This window comes from Paramormyrops kingsleyae, chromosome 1, assembly GCF_048594095.1.
Source record: "Paramormyrops kingsleyae isolate MSU_618 chromosome 1, PKINGS_0.4, whole genome shotgun sequence".
Classification (NCBI taxonomy): domain Eukaryota; kingdom Metazoa; phylum Chordata; class Actinopteri; order Osteoglossiformes; family Mormyridae; genus Paramormyrops; species Paramormyrops kingsleyae.
The window spans coordinates 74,569,175-74,595,294 of record NC_132797.1 but is presented as its reverse complement, the minus strand read 5'-3'; the positions used below and the strand labels follow the sequence as shown (position 1 = coordinate 74,595,294).

Sequence of the window (26,120 nt, the reverse complement as noted above, 5' to 3'; positions counted from 1 at the left end):
CCTAGGAAGCACTGGATTCCAGGATACTCTGGATGGGATTGACCAGCACAATGTTTAATTCATCTACCATTATTTTATAATCTTCAAAAACATGTAATGTTTTAAGTTGGGTATGAAGCTAGAAGAAAGTTAAAGTTCACCTTTACTGAAGTAATCCTCAGTGTCTGGTGTCGTCTCCTGTTCCCTGCTATCCTGTGAGGCACTTCCGGTAGAAACTCCTGATGTCTCGCATTGCTCCTCTTTGCTACTCGTATCGCTGATTGTGTAAGCTTGCGGTGTATGTGATTGACAAGGAATTACAGGCACTTTGTCGGGGCTGCCGCACGGGCTACTCTCGGACACCTTTGCTATGCTGTGTAGGGCAGGGGGAGAACCTGTTTTAGCCAGACACAGGAAGGGGGCTTCAGATGCCTGCTCGGGTTCTGTTGGCACATTTGGATCCATCTCCAGGCTGTTGCTATGAGATAGACCCCTTGTGGTTTCCTCCACGTCTTCCTTCTTCTCCGTAGGGTGTGACGTATTTTCAGAAGCCGTTTTCATGGGGGTATTTTCGAGGTGGGATGGTTCTGAATGGTCCAGCTCTTTGTGCATTGGCTCCAAAGGGGTTCTGAATGCTGTCATAGCCCAGAAGGGCTGTGGGCCGCACCTCTCCTGCTTGTTTGTCATGTCTTCATGATATGCTACATCTTTCAACAGCGGCCTGTCACCCTGGGTAGACAGTGTTTCGCAGTACTCCTGAGATGGGGGCTCGTGGGGGTGATGGGTTGTGAACTTGTTAGACTCCAGTGACAGGCTGCTGGAAGGTGGGCTGACGATTGTAACAGTGGGACACATCAACCTGGGAGAGGCCTCAGCACTGGGCTGCTTCTGGCCTCCTTCAGTTGGTCTATTGATAGAACGCAGCTGGACTGAACGGAGCACAGAGGGGGTTATAGCCATGGGAACCGGTCCAGGCACTTCCGACTTGGTTGCTCCTGCTGTAGGTGTCCTAGCTTCTGCTGCAGCTACTTTCTGTTTGCTCTGGTGGAGAGCATGGATCTGGTTTCTGTGGGCTGAAGGCTTGTTAAGAACGTGAAGAGCACTTAGGTCAAGATGAGTTGGAGGTATGATCGGCAGCTCAAGGTCTCTTTTGGAGAAGGTGCTTCCATCTCTGGAGGACAATTGTTGCTGCACAGATGAGAGGGAGGACTTTCTCTCCGGGACTTTGGGCTTTCTTTTGCCACTGGTAGGGGACAAGGGTCCGGGGAAGAATGCAGAGGGGAAGGAAGATGTTGGTGTCTCCGATTGGCTGGAGTACCCACTGGAGGGTGATGCCAAGCCAGCTAGCTTCTCAGGAGAGGCAAGCTTGAACTCGTTTTCTACAGAAGGAAGCGAAGGTGTTGTGGCCCTTGATTCAGACTGGGAATTCTGCGATTCCGAGCTCTCAGGTGACTTAATGCACTCAATGACAGTCGTACCCGTAGCAGTGCTGGAGTTGGACAACGATCGGTAGGGATCATTAGACTTCAACCCACTGAGGAGCCAGAGATCTGCATAGTCAGACTGGACTGCACCTTCGTCCTTAAAGGAGTGTGTATCTGTGGGACCAAACAAGGTGGAGTCGGTCATCTCGGCAGCATTCGCCATGCCCCATGTCTCCCCTGGTTCCTCGTCTATGCCGAGCTGACCCGAGGACTTTGCCAAGTCCAGCTGCAGCTTCATCTCCCTGGAAGACAGTTGCAGGTGCCGCCCGCTGCTTATCTTTGGTTCATTCTCCCCAGGAGCGTTTTCACCACTGCTTGATTTCTTCAACGACGAGCTACGTTTTGGTGGGGCTGGCTTCACCTTTGGTTTTTTTAGGGACAGGCAGCGCCTTCCCAGCGTTCTGGTACCACAGTAGTCCAGCTGACTGTATTTTCCCATGCTAGGTGCAACGTTCACGCTCTGGCCACTGTCAGAGCTCAAGGCTGCATAGTTTTGAACGTAGCTTCTGCTACCTTTAAGACCACAGTCAAAGTGCATGGAGGTATAATATCCTTCTGTGTCTACAGAATAGTGTGAGCTGGAGTCTGCCTTTTCAGACGGTGGTTTGTCCATGAAGCTGTCGTAGGTGGCCACACTTGTGAAACTGGGACACTCTAGGCCTCCTGCATGTTCCTTGGAATGCGGAGGACTGAAGTCCTGGTGGCAGGACACGTTGTGCTGATGGTGCATATAGTTCCACTCGCCATCATTTGTGGCGCTCATGCCGGGGTCGTCCAGGAGGTCTGTCGCAGTGGAGGTGAAAGAGCTGGCCCGGTGGCCTCGTATCTGTGCCGTGTCGGGTGGGTAGGGGTCAATCGTGAAGCCCGCGGAGTCGTCGTGGGTATGGATAGCTGCGTTGAGCGACAGCTCCGAGTCACAGTGTGAAGATCCAGTTAGGGGTGGTGATGCCGCAGGGGGGATGGTCTCTGATGTCTGGGAAGGACATGTGGAGCTGCTGCCACTCCAGTTGCCACTGGAGGACTGGTGGTCTTCCTTGTGGTCCATCTGGCTGCCCAGCACTCCTGCAGTTGAGACGGAGTGGATGGGGCTGCTGAAGGTGTCAGAGCTGGAGGAAATCTCACAGCTTCCCATGTCGATTTTCCGTGGGAGCCGGGACCTCCCCCGCTCAATCCAAGTGTGCTCTGGACTCCCCGAGCATGGCTTACAGGTGAGTGTTACCAGCTGGTGTTCAGGCACGGCCTGATCATCAGTGCTCTCCTCCTCATCCTTTAGAACCCGCTCCACTAGTCCTGGCTGGAACTCCTCTGCCTCATACGGGGAAAGCCCTTCGTCATCGCTGTCTTCGTGGCCCTCGTCTGCAAGCCGCCCACCTTCTCGGGGCAAGCTGCGGGAGCGCAGGCGGGTGCTGGCGGCAGCCGCGAACATGGCGTCGGAGCTGTCTGGCAGCGAGGTTATGTTGCCAGTGGAGTGCGAGAGTGTCGCTGGGACACCCTGACCCCTCTGGGCACGAATCCGCCTTCGCGAGGGTGCCGCTATTAGGAAATCCTCGGTCTGGCACCCCGAGTCCCTGGTGTTAAGACGACCGCTCAGGGACAGCTCTCTGTGGCCCAGGGAGAAGCTGGGGTTGGCGTGTACGATCACAGTCCGCTCTCTGGCCACTGGAGATTCGTCTGAGTCTGAGGGATAAAGGAGGAACACAGTTAAATCTCTTTATGAATCATTGTTTGCCACTTTTGCATCTTTCCTAGTCATATCTTATATATGGTATACCACATATCAACAAAACACTGAGGACAGTGCTCAGTATGTCTAACATGATATTAACGTACAAGATCAGACACTTCTAGGAAAACAAACACAAAGAGTGACACATGGGCGCATCGCTCCCAGACGATTTGTCACCATAATTACTAGCTGATGTCATGCCACGGCACCACTGAATCACCACCTGGACGTGGGGCTGTGAGCGGCAGGGAGGCGTACCTAGATCCTGCTGCACCCGTTTGGGAATGCCCGAGATGGTCTTCCTCCTGCGGAGTTTACGCCGGCGTTGCAGCACCGACTGGGAGTGCACCAGCGAGCAGCGGGTGCTGGCCTCTCTGTCAAAGCCCACTCCTGGGAGGCAGACGGCACGTCAGAGACCCCAGCACACCTGCACTATGCACCCCCCCCCCACCCGGAAAGCCGCACCATTACGACACACTTCATTCCCCCCAGCACTTTGCCTCAGAAGTGCCGATGTTGTTTGTCCTTCCCTGGATATTTTACAAGATCTTACAACATAGGCTGGTGCCTCAGTAATGAAATTAGCAATGGCATTCATTAATTCACTACTTTCCCTGCATTTGCTTTATGAGAGGATTAAATGAATTAATTGTAAGGAGGGAGAGTCCCTTACTGTTTAACACAAACGCTAGGAATATGGTTTTGACCTGCTCCACAATCTCGAGACAGCGATACCAATACCTACTAGACTATAACTATGACTATGTCTAGTTGTGTAGCTAAGCAAGCTGATAGCAACCCATCACAGTCTGCGGTCGGCCAGGTGGGTGAGTGACGGAGTGGAAAGCGAGTGTAACCCTACCTGCCAGTGGACCAGGCCACGTCCTGCTCTGACTGCTCACTCTGCAGTGATGTGTTTTTGAGTTGTGGTTTTTTTGTCCCACTCCCACTCCCACACACACACACACACACACACACACACACACACACATACACTCCCTGACTGTCATGTGGTAACAAACCAGGCTTTTCACAATGGGGGCACTTACCATACTTTGTTTACAGCTGGTGAGTTTTTTTCTTCTCTCTGACTCAGCTTCCATTCATGTACTACTGTCAGCCCCCCTCCCACTACTCAGCTGAGGGTAAATAAATTTTGGGCCCTTTTATAATTCTAATGAAACTAATTGGCATGCACATAGCGTCGGCTCTCTGGTTCTCAGTCCCTGGCACGGACAGAACCATCTCTGATGAAGGGGGGGTGGGGTGGGGGTGCTCCATATACAATGACTTGCACATTTTTAGTAGGCGGACAACCACCCCCCTACTGTGAAATTGAACTGAACCAACGCAAACAGTACTGCCTAAGTACAGCGGAGAAGGTGTGTCTGACGGACTAATGCTCCCTGACCAGCTGAGTAACAAAGCAGGAAATCAGCGCTGTCTGGTGTTAGCCTGTGACTGGTTAGAAACTTCAATGAAGTCAGGTGGGTTCTGTTGGGGGGGTTTTAAGCAAGATATAACTCTGTGGAAAATCATCATCCTCACTAAAAACAACTGCACAAACTCCATGGAGCAGGTGAGATGTGCGCTTAGAAAAGAGAGAGTGTCTTTCTGAGCAGTACGGAAATTACTGGATAAAAGGCAGTAGAAAACTCTAGAGGCGGTTCACAAGGCAGCCAACATGTGACAAGAAAACTCTGGCCAAAGCTCATGGTTCAGAATGCTGTAATCAGCCAGGATTTATCCTAAACCCAAATCTCAGCTGGGACACTGACCGGTATGTTGATATGTCCAAGGCGAGCGCTGGAATGTGTGATATACGTGAAGCAACGGCACTTCCTAAGCACACCATGAAAGTGAAGCTCCTCTTGTCTAGAACATCAGAATTACGCACATCCTTCATGAAGACTCGATCCTGACCTTTTGACCAGAGTTCTCCCGTGGACAAAGTTGGACAGACAGGCAGAGGACGACACGGACTTGGCCGGGCACTAATTTACCGGTGACGTTAATGGGGATAATGCATGAGGAGACCACTTGGGAGTCGGCTTTCATCCTTTCCTCCGGAGTGGGGAGGGGCAACACTTTGGACCAGTTAGTCTGCTTGTCCAGGGTGGAGGGAATGTTAGGCACGGGGCATCTGGGCCTGTGACCCAGGGCCACCACGTCCATGTCGGGGTCTGAAGGATTTGGGGCCTGGAAGAGATCCACATGAATGCTGCTCAGTTAATCCGGTTAATGGTGTTATTAGAGTTACTGGGGCTCAGAACGGGGGAGGGGGAGGGGGGGGGGCAGGGTGAGAGTGGAGGTGATGGTTTGCATGCAACTACAGCCAGCGAGTTAAATGTTAAAGCTGTTAAGTCCCGTGTAAGCACCTCCCACCCACAGTCACATGACACATTGATGGACCAATCAGCAAAGCATTTGAGTGATCAGACTGAAAGTCGAGTCCCCCGGCAGCTTCGCCTTAGAGACAAGAAAAGCGGTTGGGGCTGCAAGCTGCAGCACCATCCCAGCTGATCTAAGTGGAGAGACTGAACCAGAAACCTGCAATCGGATCACATGACAACCAGGAGAGAGGAAAGAGGGAAAATCCAAGAGCTAGGAAAGACAAAAAGGGTCAGTGGAGAAAATGAGGAGAAAAGCATATGGAAGAAGAGTTAGAGCACCTCAGTCCTTTATCTACTGCCCGTGTAGAGTCTGGAAGGTTCTAAGGAACAAATTTTATCACATAAATGGCTGATGGTGGCCAGGATCTGCAGCCCCCGCTGTGAAACGTGGGAACCTTAACACGGCTCCGGCTGATGGTGGCCAGGATCTGCAGCCCCCGCTGTGAAACGTGGGAACCTTAACACGGCTCCGGCTGATGGTGGCCAGGATCTGCAGCCCCCGCTGTGAAATGTGGGAACCTTAACACGGCTCTGGCTGATGGTGGCCAGGATCTGCAGCCCCCGCTGTGAAATGTGGGAACCTTAACACGGCTCTGGCTGATGGTGGCCAGGATCTGCAGCCCCCGCTGTGAAATGTGGGAACCTTAACATGGCTCCGGCTGATGGTGGCCAGGACCTGCAGCCCCTGTTGTGTAACGTGGGAACCGTAACACGTGGTGGGGGGCTGGAAACAGAAAATCTGACACTCTTGCCTCCTCAGGAAATCAACAGGGATGAACAAGAACACGTGATGGGATGAGTGGCAGCCTTCCTTATACACACAGCTGGATTACCTCACAGAGCCATAACAAATATGAAGGCTGCGGTTTTTAGCATGCAGGACGTGACGGGTCCACAGCAGGGGCTTATTGCAGTGAATCCACATGCCGGTCACTCTAGCTAACAGCCCTCAATCACAGTCAGCCCTCAGTCACTAACAGCCCTCAATCGCTATCAGCCCTCAATCACAGTCGACCCTCAGCCGCTAACAGCCCTCAGTCACTATCAGCCCTCAATCAGTCGACCCTCAGTTGCTAACAGCCCTCAATCACAGTCGACCCTCAGTCACTAACAGCGCTCAATCGCTATCAGCCCTCAATCACAGTCGACCCTCAGCCGCTAACAGCGCTCAATCGCTATCAGCCCTCAATCACAGTCGACCCTCAGCCGCTAACAGCCCTCAATCGCTATCAGCCCTCAATCACAGTCGACCCTCAGCCGCTAACAGCCCTCAATCGCTATCAGCCCTCAATCACAGTCGACCCTCAGCCGCTATCAGCCCTCAATCGCTATCAGCCCTCAATCACAGTCGACCCTCAGTCGCTATCAGCCCTCAGTCACTATCAGCCCTCAATCACAGTCGACCCTCAGCCGCTATCAGCCCTCAATCGCTATCAGCCCTCAATCACAGTCAACCCTCAGTCACTAACAGCCCTCAATCGCTATCAGCCCTCAATCACAGTCAGCCCTCAATCACAGTCAGCCCTCAGTCACTAACAGCCCTCAATCGCTATCAGCCCTCAATCACAGTTGACCCTCAGTCACTAACAGCCCTCAGTTGCTAACAGCCCTCAATCACTATCAGCTCTGAATCACAATCACCCCTCAATCTCACTCAGCCCTCAATCACAATCAGCCTTCAATTGCACTCAGCCCTCGGTTGCTATAAATGCTCAGTCACCATCAGCCCTCAGTTGCAAAATCAGCCCTCGATTGTTATCAGTTCAGCTATTAAATGTTCAAACTTTTTTCTGGAGTAACAGACTCACCGGCACTTTTGTATCAGGGGAAATCACAGAAATCTTGACTCTGTTAAGCTAGCAGGTCTAAGAAGGCTGGATTCTTAGCCTGTTCTCATAGGTTATCTGTAAATGGGGCTCTTACCAATCCACCTCTGACAAGACAGAGCACCACCAACAGATCCACATTGGGAATCCGCCCCCCCACCCACTCCGCTGCGAGAGCGAACCGCATGCTTACCTCCTCACGTGTGCAAGCGAGTGCATGTGCGCTGCTGCTAACGCTAACGCAGAAGGCGATCGCGTCCTCGCCTTCCCCAACTTCGCGTGGCCTCTAATTTAGGACGGGCCCTAAAGGCTTTTGTGCGCCGCTTCCCCCAGTGGACGAGCGAGGTCCTCACAAAGCTCCGGCCACAAAAGCCCTCGGTTTCCTTGGAAACGTCCAAGTTTTATTGACGCGGCGGCGAAACAAAATGAGAGGGAGTGCATTTCCAGCTGATCCACCTCGAGAATAATAATGGCACTGTGGTGGAGGGAGAGAGGGAGTGAGAGAGGGAGCAAGGAAGGGAGGGAGGGAGGGAGGGGGGGGGGGCAGAGCGATGTGAAAAAGCAAAGCTGGGACTTTGGGTTCTAGCCAGAGACCATCTTCATTTGAAAAAGAGGAAGCCAGATCAGGCTCTTACAGAATGTCATTCATGGAGCAAGTGACAGCTGAGGGGACCACGACCGCCCTGGCCAGCCGGCAGGAACGTCGGCACAGGTGGACACCTCACCAGAACCACCCAGACCCAAACCTGAGCCTGAGAAAGGCGCCTCAAAGCTGCCGCCTTCACGCTGCCCGACAGTGGAGAAGGAATGTGACCAAATACTCCATTTAGCACTGCAGTATGAATGAACGATTGAACATTCAAAGGAAAGTGTCAAACTGAAGGGAGTGAATTTTACTGGCTGAGATTTTTCCAAGAGGCATTCAAGTGATTAAAACCGCATACAGTGCACTTTCAAACAACTATGAACTGCTCAGGGGGAAGAATGAACAGAAATACAATTAATTGGTGGACTTTGAAATCCACTCCATGTTCTTCTTTGCTGTCCTAACACTGCAAACAGCACTGGGTAGTAAGTGTACTTCAAAACTGCACAAAGTGCACCGTCGGTCCTGAGGGCCACCTGAAATAATGCAGCCGTCCACTAGGGGTCACTCATTCATACACCTCCACTTGCACATGCAACTTAGAGGCACTTTGAAAACACTTGGAACACAAGGGGAACATGTATATGCTCCAAACTTATGGCGGGAACAATCATGTCCCTTTAAGCCTTTCGACCTTGTCCTATTCACTTATTGTTATATGAGCAATAGACCAGTGCCTAAGGGGTGAGAGAGGGAGAGAGAGAGGGAGGGAGAGAGATAGGAAACACTGGATGTTCACTGAGAGTGACGAGGTTATTGGTGGGTAAAAACATCACAGTGACAAGCAGACATTAGTTATTAGCCAGGTGAGGGCAGAAGGGGACCAATCACATCAGAGGAAGATGGGGGGGGGGGGGGGGTAGTAAATACCTTTCTACTCCAAGGAGCAAAGTGGCAGCACTTGACGGGAGAGGCGGACCTCGTTTTCTCAAACTACAAGACACAGACGGCACAGACAGAAAGAAAATGGCGACATGTGTCAACATAAAGACAAAACGATGGAATAATGAGCAAAATCATAACAGATGCAAAGGGGGTTTCACAACATGGCAAAACAGACACACAAACACACACACACACACACACACAATGTACAGCAAAGGATTGACTGCACTTCCTGATCAGACACAAGCCCTAATTCAACCCCCTCAGGGTATCAGCGCCCCCTCCTGGTCGACATGCGAAACCTGCAATAAAAACATGACTCGCAGGTGTGCTAGACATGCTGTAGTTGTCCTTGCCCATGGAACTGAAGGGTTAGAGGTCAAACAAGGTGATGCCAGCATCCGACTCGTAGAAAGTAAAACTGTGATTTTTTAAGGATTGTAAAAAAAACACTAGTATAGATATTATATCTTACAAATACACACGTATACAAATGAACAGACAGAACTTTTTTTCTGATGGTGTAAAACTGAGGCAGTACACTATGAGAAAGCCCGTGAGGAATTAAGATAAGAAACAGAGCATGAAACAAAAGATAAATTTCACATCATCAAATTTGTTAAACATGTGGTGTGGCTGTTGTCCAAAGTCCCACGGGAAACTGGCAGGATTCTCTTTGCTCAGATACTACTAGGAATGTGTATCAGCCGATAACATGGCTTGCATCAACCAATGAGGGCAAGCAGAATGACAGCAGAGGTGACCAGGGCATGTGACGACGCTCTGATGACTGACAAAGCAGCAACAACACAGGGCTGAAGGAGCAAGAGCCCTGTTTACCTTTCGCGGTTTCTGCTGGAAGTCGGATTCCCCTGTGGGCCGCTCCTGCAGCGTGGGATATAAAGTCAAAAAAGCTGCATCAGCCATGATGGAAAAGGGCAGGTGGTGGCAAGTAAGGGAGCTTACGTAGTAAAAAAAAAACCAGATATGGGTTTCATGAGATGATGCACGCAGACAGCGGTGACAAAATGACCCTGTGCTGTCCTTCACACGTCAATGGCGAATCCGGGGCGTGTTTTTAGCCACTGAAAATGATAAAATCTGGTCATCCAGGCATATGACCGAGTTAAATTGAGAAAATAGCAAAAAAATCAGATATGCTACACCACTGGGAGGCACAAATGCAGGCAAAAATAATGCGCTTGTGAAATTCAAAACAATGGAGGCAGCTCATGGCTGAGCAGATGACCTGTGCGTGCAGTTTCCTTTGTAAACATGTGGCACAGATATTTCCCCAGGGCACGCCTGGGAGTTGAGGCTAAGGGACAGAAAGTGACAGAGCACTCTTGCCTGTACCTTTTTTTGTGATGCCTGAATTTCTGGCTCTCTCATTGGCTTCTCCTGGTTGAGGGGAACCAATCAGGTGGGAACAAGAAAACAACATGAATATCGACGCATGTGGCCTGGCATGACTTAAGAGCACTGTGAACTGATAGTCATTCTTTGTTGTTTGGTGTGCGCAGGCTTCTTGGCATTCGTACACTCTCAGAGCACGCGCGCGTACAAGGTTCTGCCTTTACTGGATTTCACCATCTGTCTGCTGATCATAGCCAAGCCGACACGAAACCCCGGGCTTTCCTGAGGTGGCACATGCAGTACTGAGCCCAGAACTCAGACTTTCACCATGCGGTGCACTCTACTAGGTATGCCGGCATACCGTGTGGGTGTTTACGATCATGAGCCTGACCATGTCCACTAGAGGGCACTCAAACTATTCCGTCAATGTCAACAAAACTTGACATGCTCTTCTTTTGTAGTGACGAGCACAATAAACCGAAACAGAGAAACATAGTCGAGTGCAGGAAAGACATCAAACAGTGATTTAAAGGGCCCTTCCCTGCATCCACTGACAGGCTAATGCGCACCCAGGCACTGACAGGCTAATGCGCACCCAGGCACTGACAGGCTAATGCGCAACCAGGCACTGACAGGCTAATGCGCAACCAGGCACTGACAGGCTAATGCGCAACCAGGCACTGACAGGCTAATGCGCAACCAGGCACTGACAGGCTAATGCGCACCCAGGCACTGACAGGCTAATGCGCACCCAGGCACTGACAGGCTAATGCGCACCCAGGCACTGACAGGCTAATGCGCACCCAGGCACTGACAGGCTAATGCGCAACCAGGCACTGACAGGCTAATGCGCACCCAGGCACTGACAGGCTAATGAGCACCCAGGCACTGACAGGCTAATGCGCACCCAGGCACTGACAGGCTAATGCGCAACCAGGCACTGACAGGCTAATGCGCAACCAGGCACTGACAGGCTAATGCGCAACCAGGCACTGACAGGCTAATGCGCAACCAGGCACTGACAGGCTAATGCGCAACCAGGCACTGACAGGCTAATGCGCACCCAGGCACTGACAGGCTAATGCGCACCCAGGCACTGACAGGCTAATGCGCAACCAGGCACTGACAGGCTAATGCGCACCCAGGCACTGACAGGCTAATGCGCAACCAGGCACTGACAGGCTAATGCGCAACCAGGCACTGACAGGCTAATGCGCAACCAGGCACTGACAGGCTAATGCGCACCCAGGCACTGACAGGCTAATGCGCACCCAGGCACTGACAGGCTAATGCGCACCCAGGCACTGACAGGCTAATGCGCACCCAGGCACTGACAGGCAAATGCGCACCCAGGCACTGACAGGCTAATGCGCACCCAGGCACTGACAGGCTAATGCGCACCCAGGCACTGACAGGCTAATGCGCACCCAGGCACTGACAGGCAAATGCGCACCCAGGCACTGACAGGCTAATGCGCAACCAGGCACTGACAGGCTAATGCGCACCCAGGCCTTTCCTTTGGAACATCAATGAAGTATCAAAGCAACTGCTAACTGCACAGGAAGTAAGACGTCCCACGCTGTGTCTGTTTTGCATATTCAGCAGTGGGAGTTCTAAAATGCATGGCTACCGGCTTGATTCTGAGCTGTCCACTGGGTGCGGAGGGTCTGCCGGAACCTTACCGATCTCAGGTGGCGGTACCTCTGCTCGCGGTGGCGGAGGCTGCGTGGCGAAGGGTAGCTGGGCATAGGGGGAGCCATGGAGATGGAGATAGTGACCCGGCGCTCCCGGCTGCTCGAACGCTGCTGCTGTTGGTCTGGGGCACACAGAGACACGTGAGAAACACCTCATGCCATTTCACTGAAACAGCCTTGGGCCCAGACTCCAGTGCCCGGCTTCAACCCCGAATTCTCTGTGTAATCTTCAATTAATCCTGACATCCTGCCATATACTTTACAAACACTAGGGGGCAGTGCTGGCCTTCATTCAGGCAGCCGCAGGGCCCTGCTCTTAAAGGGAATGGAAAACATCCTCAAAATGAAACATTTTCCTATATATTCTGTGGTCAGATTATTATGTTATACGTATCTGTATACATACATACATATATATTTACGTATACACACAAACACAAGTGAGCATTATAAGTTATCAAAAGGATGACAGGTTGAGTTGCTGATTGGCTGGCTGGCTGGGCGTTTGCTTCACTGATTGGCTAGCAGCCTTACCTCGGTGCAGCTCTCGCAGGCTCTGCTTGGCGTGCTGGTGCAGCTCCTCCACACATGGTGGCCTGCTGGAGGGGTGGAAAACGTTGCGCTGCTGGTGCCATGGAGCCTGGTAATGCGCTGTCAGCTTGCTCTCCACATCCAGGTTGGACACAGCTGTAGGGAGGGGAGAAGAGGAGGGTCAGGGCAGACTGGGTTATCCTGGGCTAGCCTGGGTTAGCCATGTCCTGTGGAGCAGATCAGCAATGGGTCAGGCCATCTGCTGAGAGATACATCAAGAACTAGCTAGAGTTTGATTTAGCCAGACAGGATACAGGTTCATGATGGACCGGGGAATGGCTTAGCCGGACAAGATACAGGTTCATGATGGACCGGGAATGGGTTAGCCAGACACGATACAGGTTCATGATGAATCAACAGTTGAGCCACAGAGGTATTACTCATCAGCATTTGTTCACAAATTAATAAGGATTCAACATCAGACTCAGATGAAGAAAAGTCCAAAACATCATATATCATGTAATAATATTTAACAAATTAAAAACTATAAAAAACAGAGCTTCATCAGTCTCTGATTTCTGTGTAACACAACAGGCCTCAAATGGCTTTCAGAGCCAAAAATCCTCATGTTGTCTGTGTCTATTCGAAGCGTATGAGCTGTTCACGGTTGTGAAACTTTGGTATTCTCTGAAATCAAAGAAAACACCCAGCCGAGTCAGTTCCCGGTTTCTCTGCTGCTGCTGCATCCTGGGAAGCCAAGCCAAGTCCCTCACTTGGAAGAGGGGCAAGGCAACCTGGCGGGACAGACCAACCGCTAGGAGTTGGGGGGGGGGGGGGGGCGGGCATGCAAGACTCAGGACAAACAGTCTTGCTTCACTCCACCGGTATGGTCACCCTCACAGAATCTGGAGGAGCCTGAATTTACGATCTGTGCAGCGAGAAGAATTCCTCCGTATCAAGGTGAACGTGAGCCTCTCAGGCTTCACACACGCACCCAGCCATAGGTGTGGAAACACGCTTAGACCTCAGGGTGCATAAAGTCGGAATGACTAACAGACTTTACTGAAGTTCTTTTGCATCATCGGTAGCTACCAACAGCTAACAATGGGAGTCTTTTTGGGGAAATAATCATAAACTTGCCTCAGCCACTGTGAGATAATTAGCATAACGCCATGTTTTTCCTTGATGAAACAGACCAGAGGGGGCGCTGAAGCACTGCTGTACCCAGCTACTGTATAGATTTAAAGCCCTTCATCAGGGAAACAATGTGTCATTTACTAATCTGTGGAGAAATTAATAAAAAATAAGCCTTGTGAAACAGTAGCCAACCAGGTTGGTCAGTGACATCTGGACAGGCGACGCACAAAGTGGAACGTGCCGATTATAATGTTTACGACAAGGGGGGGGGGGGGGACCTGGCAATGAGCCTGAAGGTAAGCCGCAGAGCTCGAGTCTGGCGTGGACGTCATCCTGGATGGGAGCAACGAGAGTCAGCATGCTGAGCGATTCCTGCCACAGTGACTTCCTGTTGCGTCACATGCCGTCCAGAGCTCGTTCGTTGTTTTATTTTCTGAAAAAGTCCATCTCTTCTGATACATAACAGCAGGATGATGCCATTCGGGTCAAACACAGAGACACACTGAGCACGTACATTTTGCACGAGCAATTCAACGAAAGCAGACAATATTCTAAAAGCCTCCTTTATCTGTCTCACGCTCCACCGAAATTTCTTTGAAAAAACATTGCGTGCCATCCTTCTCACACAGAAACTCACCTGAGTACCATTTGGCCTGAACCTGACATGCTCGCCATTACAAGAACACTTTTCACAGATATATGTTTTCTAGCTGAACGCGGCCAGGGCCAATCATAGAAGAGACAACCAGTCTCACTTTTGCCGTTAATATCCGCCTTGCAGAATAGGAGACATCGGGAGGCAGCTTCCTGTCCCCCCATCTTTCCTCTCGCACACTCTAGCCCGTATATGTTTGCCTTTAACGCCCAGACTGGAGTCAGTCCCAGGAACCTGGAGTCATCAGTATCCATAAATTTAATTTGTGTGGTTGCCTGGATTCACCTAATCTTTATCAAAGTGTAATTAGCCACCAGATGCAAAAGACATGTTTCCCCATGAAACACCGAAGGGGGGTTTTTTAAAAAAAGTAGGCGTCTTGCGTGAGGAGGGTGAAGGTGATGAAGACTGGTTTGAAGGTAATTAGAAGGTCATTAGACACCTGGGATGGAGCTGAGAGGCCAATTCTAAAGGAGACATCAGGTAGGGAATGTTCCTGCACATTTTGGAGGGAAAATAAACACACCGGAAGAGGAGTCACAGAAGGCCCTGGAGTCACAGAAGGCCCTGGAGTCACAGAAGGCCCTGGATGCTGGGTCACTTTGTCAGTCTCATGGTTTTTTTTCTATACCCTGTACAAAGTTTGAAATTGCCCCCCCCCCATCTTTAGCATATTACAGGCAAGATCAGGGCCTGGAAAGAGGACTGCACCATTTCCGAAAGAATGCAGGCCCCCTGCATCTGAAAGCGAAACAAGACCCCCCCACACACTTTAAAAATCCCTGATCTCGGCCATCAGTGAGCCCAGGGAGCTAACGAGGGGGGGGGGGGCTAACCCCTGAAAAGGGGAAAATGCGGCTGGTCAGATAGCAGCAGATTAGCATGATAATGCGCCCACCTTTATCCCGTGGTGCAGCCAGGACAACAATGCACCCCAGCGACACCTGATACCTGAGCCATTCATCACCGGGGCCTGAACCCGAGCTGGAGATGACCTTCCCAATTTGGGGGGGGGCTGAAAAGCAGGCTTGGCGGTGGTAGGGAATGAGAGGGATGATTTTAGGCTACTCTCAAGTTACTCAGAGGGGCATTCCTAAGATGGAGTCTGAAGGTACCCCCCCCCCCCCCCCGCAATGCAACTGAAGGATAATCTACTGTGACATCAGAGATCCCAGAATGCAGCAATCAGGAATATTATTGTTGCTCTTAAACATCCGCTGGAGGACCTGCCACGTCCTTCACGCATTATTCGAATGCGATCGTCCCTATGAACCAAGCATGCACTACTGCCTATGAATCTGATCGCGTGACACATAGCAGTTTGTAACAGGATGCTTTTTAGAGACACATAAATAGCCATGGTGTCCCCCAATGCCTCCGTCTGTGAAGAGAGCGCATGATGTGATGTCCGGACCCGTGTGATTGTGTGAGATTCAGACCCTTTTATACACAGTGATTAATGACCCATGCAGGCACCATGCATAACTCAGCTTCTCTGAGGACTTTCTTACTTCAAGGATAAACCATGACACAGAAGGCACCCACCCCCCCGCACCAGAAGCCCCGTTCCATGTGCCCTCCATAGTTTTTCCTCAAGCCGCAGTCCTCGCCAGAGGCGTCCCACTCGGCACCAGCGACCCCGTCTCCACCCGGCCCGGCCGTACCTTCTATTCCCTCCCTCCGTCCTCTGCTCCTGCTCCTCCTCCTCCTCTTCCTCTTCAGGTGTGGGACGGACAGCCGCTGCTGCGAGTTACCCATGTCTAAGCGGGTTCCGTGCCAGTGGCGGAGGGCTGCGGTTCATTCCTGTGCAGGCGTGCGCTCCGGCAGGAGAGGGCATCTGGGAGGCTCTGCCGTGCTGCCTCTCTCTACCTTTCCCTCTCTCTACCTCTCTCTCTCTCTCTCTTTCTTTCGCCACCCCTCCTTTTCCGCAAGCTTGCTGCAGAGTCAGCAGCCTTTCGGCGGGGCCCTTCCAGGACGGTCTGCCCCAAAGTTCCCAGCCAGGAGAGTATCTGCTTCGCCATCTCAAAAACTAGGCTTATGAGACGCTGCCCTCAGTCTCTCTCACAGACTGATACAGCTGCTGGTATCTCTCCAGCAGTGTAGGGCTCTCTCAGACAGGGTATCCCCCAGACTAACATGCCGGTCTGGCCCATTAAGCTAAAAGCTGCTGTATTCCTTTGCATGCAGCTGAAATTCTCTGGTATCTCAGTGTGTTAGTCGGCCTCACATATGAATGACATTAAGAACTGAGGGGAGGGGGGGGGGGCTGTATCTAATGTCATTACGGAGATCCAACTCTGTTAGCCGAGAGGTGAAGAGCAGGCAGGAATATTTAAGAAAGTGCCTGATGCGTAATGATCGCACCTCCCTCCACGGCACAAACACATCAGTATTCGTGTCTGGTGATGCCTGAGTGACCTTCTGCTGCCTTAGCAGCCAGAACCTTGCGCATATGTACACACAGAACACACACAGAACACACACAGAACACACACAGAACACACACGAGGCACGACAAGCTCCACACCTTCTAATAAGAGACGGTCAGGTCACCGGTGATCAAAAATACCAGGAGAGAGTGGTGCAGTCTTACCCCCAACCCTGCCGCGATGAAGATTTTAAGAAAATCCTGAACTGAACCACTTGTTTTTACAAATTGAAATGACAGAAATCAATGAAGGTGATTCATTTGTCGTAATAAATCAGAAGCACATTCCTCTGCCACATGCTGTCACAGAGGACTCCCAATTCACCGTGCCTTTCTCAGCTCGTCCCACACTGTGACCTCCAACCCCAAGGTTCCCTTTTTTCACAGGGACATGATCCCTGGCCCAGAAGAATGAGGGGCACCAATACCACTGGTACACTTCTCAATTTGCCCTGTGGTCCTGCACAATTACAGTGGCGTTTGGGACGGACGGAAATGGCTGAAGGTATCTTCACGCAGTCCTTCAGGCAGGATCCGCAGCGAGTGAAAACCCAGACACAGCCTCCCTCCTCTCCGACCCGGAACAGACCAGTTAGCAGGACTCGCTAATAACCCAAAAACCAGCTGTCGGCACCAATGTTAAACACGGCGCGGAGGGTATCAAAAGCTGAGCCCAAACCGGGCGCTGCCTGCTCCCTCATCGTGGAAAAAGGTGACATTTTATTTCAGTCCCTGTTATGTGCTTTGAACTCATCCAAAGTGACCCTGTACTTCACACAACAGGACCGCATTTCATCTTAAAAAGGCTTAAAAAAAAACAAGCTTTCCTTTTTAATCGCTTGGGAACCTGACCGCACCTTTTAAAGCTTAGAAGAATACCAAAATAAGGAATGAACTATTCATGCTGGGGGGAGTGTTCTGCACAAACATGGCATCAAGCATCATTGTTCTATGAACAAAAACAGAGTCAGTAAAGCAGATTTGCTGCCCCCCCCTCCCCCCAGTCTCCCAGGAGCCTCTGCTCCTGCTTCACGTCAGGGATTTCTCCTGGATTATTCTGTCACCTGACCAATCACACCTCCCGGGTAGCGTTAAAACAACAAGCAGCCCCCACTGACAGTAATCCCCCAGCTGAGCTGACACAAACATAACACTTAACTTTCCGGCGTTTATAGGAGGTGCAGCATCCTCTAAAACACAGGATGCTGACCAGAGAAAATTTGGGATGGTGACAGTGAGATAGTGTCAAATGTTGATAGTGACCTTTCGATGTTTCCCAGCACAGACTGAGGTCACAGTTGGGGGGGGGGGGGGGGGGGTGGGGGGATTCTGGATGAATACATCCCAGTCCCGCTAAAACTAAGCTACCTCATCCTTCAGATTCCAGATCAAAGCTGCACATTTATAAAGGGCCCAGGACTCTTGGCTAATGTAAGTCTCTCCAGAGCTAGAAAGTTCCATCCAGCTGTTAGTAAAAAACTATCACACTGCTCTCTGTCTCTTTGACAACCATGACAATAACAAATGTCGTGCAAGGACAGCAATCAACCAATCAAAGGCGACATCTAACACGATATATGGAAATAGTATTTTTATTATTATTATTATTATTATTATTAATGTCCGTAAATTCTGCATCAGACTGCAAAGGATGAGTTTGACCCTCTGAGACCAATTGCAATCTAAGAAGCACAAATGTGACGATCTTCTGGTCAGAGAGGTGCTACAATGAGCTGTGAGAAACCACAGGTCCACAGTGAAAGAGGGTGACATGGTGCTCCTGGCGGGGGGGGTGGAGGGGTCAGGTGAGGCAGAGCTCACTGGGGAGAAGTTGGACCCCACCGGGCTGGCAGCTGGCCCATGAGGATGATTTAACTGGTTTTATTCTCCCCTCACTGGAAAACAGCAGGGCAGCCCCCCCCCCCCTCCACATGAACACAGGCGTGAGAACACCATCTGCTGGTGGAGGGGATGGGGGGGGGGGGCAGCGATCACAAGCCCAAGATGTTTGCCCACAGCCAAGAAAAAGTTCTTCTAGAAAGGACCAGCATCATGGCTCTGTCACTGGTCCCACGCCAGCCATGGTCTCTGGAAGCTGCTGGGGGGGCACTGAGGCATCTTGTGGGGGGGGGTGGGGGGTGCAAAGGAGGCTTGGACAGCCCACCCGTCTCAACCTCAGACATCTGACCCGCTGTTGCTGTGCCTAGTTCTTCCTTCCCACCTCCCAAACACCTCCCACTGAGCTGTACACCTCCTGCCTCCCCAGTCAAGCACAGCGTTTGATCACTGACAGCCCCCTGCAGAATTAACCCCCCGATCAACTGTCTGCTGCCCCAGTTGTGCAACCAGCCTAAAAGCTGGTTCCCTGGCTCTCAAAACCATTTCTGTATTCAAGGGCACGCTCTGGATGTGTAACACCAAGTGACGACCTCCTCCCGGGTTTCTGTCGGACGTACAGTGCCAGCAGCACAGATACTGGGGAAAATGTAGTTCAACTGGTAGATAGGGATCTGTTTTATTCATCTGAATGGGTCAGAACGGCATCAGAATGGGTGCTACCATGACCCAACACAAATGTATAAATCAGGACAGCTGCAGAGAAATCAAAGTGAATCCTGATGAGGCGGCCAGTGCCAAGATGTGATGGACCAATTAGCATTGTGGACCCGCCACTGCAACCCCCCAGCACTGCCACTGCAACCCCGCCGCACTGCTACTGTAACTCCCCCAGTCCTGCCATTGTAACCCCCCAGACCCATCACTGTAACCCCCCCAGCCCTGCCCGACTCCTGGTCTCTCAGTTATGGAGTTAACACCCTCAAATCTGTGGGGAGAAGTCATGCTGTTTGGGGGGGGGGGGGAGGTTAATGTCCCTTGAAGAACATGAAGAGGACAGGCCTTCATGCTTTATTTTTGGTGATACGCTGATATTCTGCAGAGTTTCAGGATCTCGTGCACAAACGGCAGCATGTGCAGAAAAGGCAGATCTCTCAATATCCCTCAGTCTCTCACAGAAAACATATTAAGACACACAAACACCCCATCAGAGGCAACCCCAGTTATAAACTCTACTTCTGCAAGCAAGATGTATGTGATAACAGGGATCTTTCCGGAATCCTGACTCTCCGACTCCCGGAATCCTGACTCTCCGACTCCCGGAATCCGTCTCCCTGTTGGAGACTCAGGAATTCTGCTGTTTTTCTCCACCGATGGACTGAAAGGAGGAAGTGTGGGTTCATGTGCGGGACAGCGACGCGCGACAGATCCTCATCCCAGAACCCTCAGGGGGGCGGATGCTGGCTCCCGGCCCTGTAATTACACCCCAGTGGCCCCAGCGCGGGCCACACCCAGCCGCTCCTCCGCACTGCAAGTAGCAGCGCATCTAAACAAACGTAACCGCTCCGCGCTCCACGCCAAACCCTCAGCCACGTATCATCACCTTGAGCGCAGTTTACGCTCCAGTGCAAGCAAGTTACAACATTACGCCCCAAATTCCCCTCCCCAGTCCCTAAATAGAAACAAATAAAATTAACAACTGCAAAAAGCGACAAGAGCGGAGATCATGGGAGGTGGTGAGTCCTGACGGAGAAGCTGAATGAGTTTCCGAGGGCTGGTGCCATCAACGGCGACCATATGACCGACCCGCCCTATAACCCCCCCCCCCAGAGGTTAAAGAACAAACAAATGGCAGCATATTTTAGCACCAGTGAGGCAGAGTTTTGTGTCTTCACTGCGAGCAGCCCTACAGGCGTGTAGGACGATCCGGGAGCGTACCTCGGGACCGGAGAGCCACACAGCAGGCCAGGGCCATGGCAGAGGGAGGGTCGGCGGGACGTCCGGGAAGCAGCGATGTGTCAGTCTGGCGCCTGCAGGGGGCGCCGCTTATGCACACGCCCCACGCTAACTGGTGCTGCCCAGTTAACTGCTTCTGAGTGTCTGCAGTGCTACAGCCCGACTGGGCCCCAGCGGCACACTTGCCCCAGTGCGCCCTCCCCTTTCTGCTCAACTCACTCCAGCCCAGATGGGTCAGCCCCCACTGCAGCCGGGGGCCGCCTCTCTAATCTGCTCAAGGGCCAATGGCGGAGGCCAGGCTGGTTAACCCCCACGACCCCGACAGCAATCAGGCCCCAACCCCGTCCGCCATCCACACGCCTCTGTCTATGTGTGCCGTTTGATTGGGGAAGGCCTCTGGCATTTAAACAGGCTCTGCCCCGGCCCCTCAGGCACCTCCCCTGTTTTCCTGTAAATGCAACCCCCCCCCCCATCCACCCCACCCATCCCCCCAGTGCTGCCCAGATGCAGGTCTGATCAGTACGCCTGGTATAACACTGCAGAGCGTGAGAGAGACGCCGAATCTGGGCAGCGGAGGACACACCTGGCGAAGGCTGGCCGCCTGCCTCCTGCCGCCTGCTGCCTGCGCACACGTCTCCGCTCCATCGCAGACCTGCGCCACTCCGCTCTCCCTTAACTGTTTGTGTAACAGTGGCCCCAGTCGCCTGCCCGGCTCTTCCCTGCACCTGCTCATTTAAAGCCGCGATAGACGCCGAGCACCGTCCCCAACGTCTGCCCCTTAGCACGTGCTAATTAACAGCGGCGGAGACATAGGAGTCTCGGAGCGGAGCCCAGCTAGGTCTGCCGGGGTGCTATTAGTCAGCGGGGGGGCTGTCAGGCTGCACGGGATAGGCTGAAGTTTCAACCTAGTGCCTACGCTGTTGGCAGGGTGTCCCATTTGAGGAGGGGTCCAGGTACGAGCGGGCCCTGGCTTCTGTTTCCGTCATGGCGACGCCAGGAAGGATCACACTGCCTCGCTCTTGATTTTGCGGTCCCCCATGGTAAATTTTGCTGACTGAAAAATGTTGCCACTCACACACCCCCATGGTGCTGCATACGATAAGCAGGTATGGAAAATGGATGGATGGGTGGATACATTTTGCCAGTAGTGGGGGGACCCCCAATAAATGGTGCCAGCTCACAGACGCGTCAGCTCACAGGGCAAATGCCAGGTCGTGGTGCCGAGATGTACCGCAGTGATTTAGAAGCAGAGCATCCCCTGATGAATGCGGGGCTCGGGCAGAGCTGAAAAGAGCCTGACTTTGCAGATTCAAGTCCCAGGTAACATTCTGTTGCTATACCTTTGAGGTGTTAAAATGCCCGTTTGCATTGGAATAAGCAAATATTAATACTAATACAGTAACTACATTTACATATATTCAGATATAAATATGTGCTACAAATATAAAACTTAAAAATCCATATGGATAAATGTCTGTATCGATCGTTGAGCCAATAGCGTGGTGAGCTGGCTAACCAATCAATTTATCGGGGGGCGGAGCTGGAGCCGGGCCCCGTGGCCAGACAGATGCACGCAGCAGTTGACCTCTCTGGGCCCAGGCAGCTGCCCAAAGTGCCGACAGATGGGCTCCCATCCCAGCACAGTGGTGCCCAGGAAGCGTGCAGCGTCTTTACAGTGTATGTCATCGGATTAACCAAGCCGCATCCCGCGGTAAGGGGGATGTCTTCATCGTTCTGGTATCTGCGCTCGACTCCGGCTCAGCACGCGGATTCTTAAGCGAAGCAGTGGGAATGCAGCCAGGGCAGATGGGGAAAATGTCCCAGCTTGTCTTCAGTAGAATGTTCTGGAGACACGAGAGGATGAGGGTGTTGCGTCATGTGATGTTTCACCATCGTGGACCTGAATGATCTCACTAGTTCAAGAGGATTTAATTATGTAACAAATATCACAACGAGAAAGGAATCCAGTGGTTTTATAACTTTATTGAATCATTTTGAGACGGATTTTACTCAGAGAACATACTGGCACACTAACTCTGGACTGGCCTAGGTGATCAGAATATATGGCACGACATCCAAGGAATTCTGGGAAATAAAGTGCAGATTTGTTGCTGGTGAACCTGCCAGAATTAGACGCTACACAGAAGCAGAATCCACATGTACCATGTACAAGATCTTTCTCTGAAATTTCTGTTAAAAGTACCAGGATGCTCTCACTTCACATCGTCGAGAGAAATGATGAGCCATCTGAACAGGAGTGTAGGATATCTAAGGGTTAGGTTTAGGGTTAGGTTTAGCCTCGTGGGATCGTCATGGCTGCAGTCTTAATGCTCTGCGAGACAGAGCAGCCCTCGGCTGGCCACTGGTGCCAGCCTGGGGGAGCGGGGGGTGGTACTGCTGTGACCCCCAGGCCAAGTCCCCTCTAGGTGCCCGTTTATAGCTCAGAGCCCCCTGATGGTCTGACGCAAACACCCCCCCCCCCCAGCCCAGGGAAGCTTCAGAGGATACAGCAGCCTGATGTCAATCGGCCCCACAGGGCTGGCATGCAGTAAACAGGGCTGCTGCTGGGACTGCGGACGAGATACGGCCAGGTGACGTCAGCCCCAACACACGGCCACGCAGCCGCACGTGTCACACGGGCCTTCACATTCTGTATATTTTATATATATATTCTTTTTTAACAGATGATGCTCTTGGAGTGTCCCTGTTTGGCCGCTCCACTGCAGGAGGTGCTGATGTGTCCCACGCAGCGGGATTCTGCATGAGGGGGAGCCGCGTGAATGACTGCAATTAGCGCTGCTGTGCTGAAAGCAGACACACACACACACACACCGCTCAGGCTTAGTCACCCCAGCGTTTATTTACAGAGCGGCCACCCAGAAATCAGTAATATGTTGTCATGTTTCCAGGCCAACATGCCTCGCCAGCTGAGCTCTGCAGGGTTGCGGCACGCAAGACCCCACCTGGGACCTCACCCCCAAAACCCGGCTCCTGCGGGCCCCCATCCCTGCACTTAGGGTCCCTAACTGTGTACAGCTGAAGCGCAGGCATCTGTGCCGCAGGAAAGCACAGATCATGGAGGACAGTGCAGCAGAAGTGAAGTGCAGTTGTCCAGTGCGGGGAGTGTTGTAGCTTTTTGCTTCCATTTCCTGCAGCCCAGCCTGGATGAAGCCTGCTGATGTGTCAAAGATGTTCGGTCCAGACGAGCATGAAAAGGCCGTCTGGGGACAGGTGAGGTGTCCTTAATCTCCCCCCCCGTCCAAACCAAACCGCAGCCATCAGACCAAAGAGGCTTCCACAGCACGGACACATCAAACCAGAGAAGAAAAGAATGACATCAAAGGAAGGCCCAACGACCCCCCCCAGCAGCCTGGCAACACCCCCGCCAAGCACACCTGTTCCGTCCTGCCCCTCCCATGCCCTCCACTGCTCACCTTGGCCTCACCTGGTGCTATTTCCCAGTCTACCTCAAAGGGTGGGTGTGGCCATCAGCAGCACCCTTTCATCCTGGCGTGGGGTGTGTGTGGGGGGGGGCTGCGGTGTCTGGAATGTGCAGACAGGCGGTATCTACCTGAAGGTCCACCCTCTCCACCATTCCTCACCTCCACATAAAGTCATAAAACTCCGCTGTGCTGTAATTAAGCAGTCAATCGACTTCCTTTCTACCACTTAATCATCTGACATCACTTGGGATTTTCTCCCCCCTGGCAGCTAATGTGGGTCTTGATGAGGAAGCGGGGGGGGGCTACGGATCTCGTGACCTCAGCATGGTTTCTACAGCCAACAGTGGGTTCTTCTTCCCCCTGATAATGGTGGGGGGGGGGTGAAGTTTGCTGCTGGGTCATGATCAGAATTAGACATTTTTGGCCAAGTATGGTCACATAGTCGAATATAGACACAGTTAAGGAAAGAGTTAAAAAAGAGAAAGAAAGAAATGGAAAGGAAAGATGTGAGGAGAAGAACCAAAAGCTCCCAAGAAGGGAGAAAAAAAAGTTTGAATCCCAGTGTCAGCAGAGTGATGTCAGCAGAGTGATGTCAGCAGAGTGATGTCAGCAGAGTGATGTCACCGCCAGGCCCTTGAGTGAGGCCCTTATCCCTCCTACTGCTCCAGGGACCAGGTGACCCTGCTTTCATAAATAAAAGGACGTCGCTTTGGATGAAACTGTCTGCTAAACAAATAAAAGGTAATAATCCCACAGGCTGCCTGACATGCTCCTCTACAAACGGCAGGGCGGTGAAATCCGGGGCCCTCACTGCCAAAGCGAGAGCCGCCTTCTGTGCGCAGCAGTGGATCCGAGTCTCCGGCGCCTTTCATCCGGCCAGCAGAGCCCCTGTCCTCAAGGGGAGCAAAGAGCCGCGCCGGGAGCCATCGAGCGGCTCTGAAGTCAAACCAAAGGCTTCACAGACACAGGGAGTAAAGCACCCTGTGCATGCGGGCGACAGTGTGATGCCACAAAGAAATGGCTTTCCTACTTGTGGGTAATTCCATTGCTGCAGTGTGGCAAAACAGACCATAAATAACATTTAACTTATTAACCCTGGGACTTGAACAAGCAACCTTCTGATCATAAACACAGTGTCCCAGCCTGCTGAGCCACACAAACCCCTGGATTTATTAAAATATACAGTGAAACACAATATTAACTTTTCAAATAGAATCCATCCGGATTGACCAGGTGAAGCCAACTGATGGGGCCCAGAGATTAATTGTGAAGGGGCCCACAAACCCTGCGCATCAGACCTGAATCTGAGGGACGGCAGGGGGCGGATGCTACAGGAAGGCTTCTTCCAGGGGGTGTGTGCCGGGGCGCTGGGCTGGCCGAGCGTCAAAGGCCCCCTGCCCCTCCATGTCCGACCATATCAGTGCGGGCTGCCCGTGCTGAATGACAGGAACGGGAAGCCCCCCCTCACAGGGTGCCAATGTGCCTCGTTAACGAGATAATCGCAGGCTGCCTTGGTGACACATACAAAGTGGCACCTGCAGCTGTGGTGGACAGAGGAGGAGGAGATGGGGCAGATGGAACCAGGCCGTCCTTGTTTAATGCAGGGGGTAGAAACACCCCCCCCCCCAATCTGAAACGTTACTGCAGTTCAGCTTGACAGCTGGAATCGTTGATCACTGCAGAGAAACTTGGTTATAAATACCCCCGCCCCACAAAAACCCCCAAAACGACAGCTTACAACTATGAATTTCTGACTGTGACTCGGTCAGCAGAAGGGGCGAGAGTTTGTGGAAAGTTCAAGAAAGAATGCTGTTTTCTCAGCTGCTTCTGATCGCGGGCGCTGAATCCCGACAGTGCTCCTCCGCTTGCTGTTCAGATGACTTCCTCCCCTCGTGTGGGTACGGCGCGCACACACAATTCATTTAACTAGAGTTAAGTCCCTCTCCAGAACAGGAAACAACTCGGAATGTTCTAGAAAACGGCCACCGGGAAACACGAAAACAAACTAAACAGTTCTTGCGTAAGACCTACCATTTTCCACTGTGCCATACAAGTCTGTGACTAAAACATTCTGTCTGGAGTACATTAAACACAACCAACACCTAATGCTGCTCGAGCACCAGGCACCATCAAAGCTCTAAAATT

General features: G+C 52.0%; 1 protein-coding gene across 8 annotated transcripts in view; it reads right to left on the bottom strand.

Annotated features, from left to right (window-relative positions):
- nhsb (Nance-Horan syndrome b (congenital cataracts and dental anomalies)) overlaps window positions 1–26,120 on the bottom strand; it is a 73,826-nt gene that overhangs the window by 4,913 nt on the left and 42,793 nt on the right. The window contains exons 1-9 of one of the 8 annotated variants that reach the window (XM_072699114.1): window positions 15,977–16,318; window positions 12,524–12,676; window positions 11,978–12,111; window positions 10,296–10,340; window positions 9,780–9,824; window positions 8,925–8,987; window positions 5,193–5,388; window positions 3,448–3,579; window positions 141–3,140 (exon numbers count right to left, since the gene is read on the bottom strand). In XM_072699114.1, coding sequence (XP_072555215.1) covers window positions 141–3,140; window positions 3,448–3,579; window positions 5,193–5,388; window positions 8,925–8,987; window positions 9,780–9,824; window positions 10,296–10,340; window positions 11,978–12,111; window positions 12,524–12,676; window positions 15,977–16,070 — 3,862 coding nt within the window. In that variant the 5' untranslated portion in view covers window positions 16,071–16,318. Of the gene's footprint in view, window positions 1–140; window positions 3,141–3,447; window positions 3,580–4,051; window positions 5,097–5,192; window positions 5,389–7,601; window positions 7,926–8,924; window positions 8,988–9,779; window positions 9,825–10,295; window positions 10,341–11,977; window positions 12,112–12,523; window positions 12,677–15,976; window positions 16,319–26,120 lie in introns of those variants that run through there. The other 7 variants (XM_023801084.2, XM_072699103.1, XM_023801085.2 and 4 more) reach the window with 7 other exon arrangements.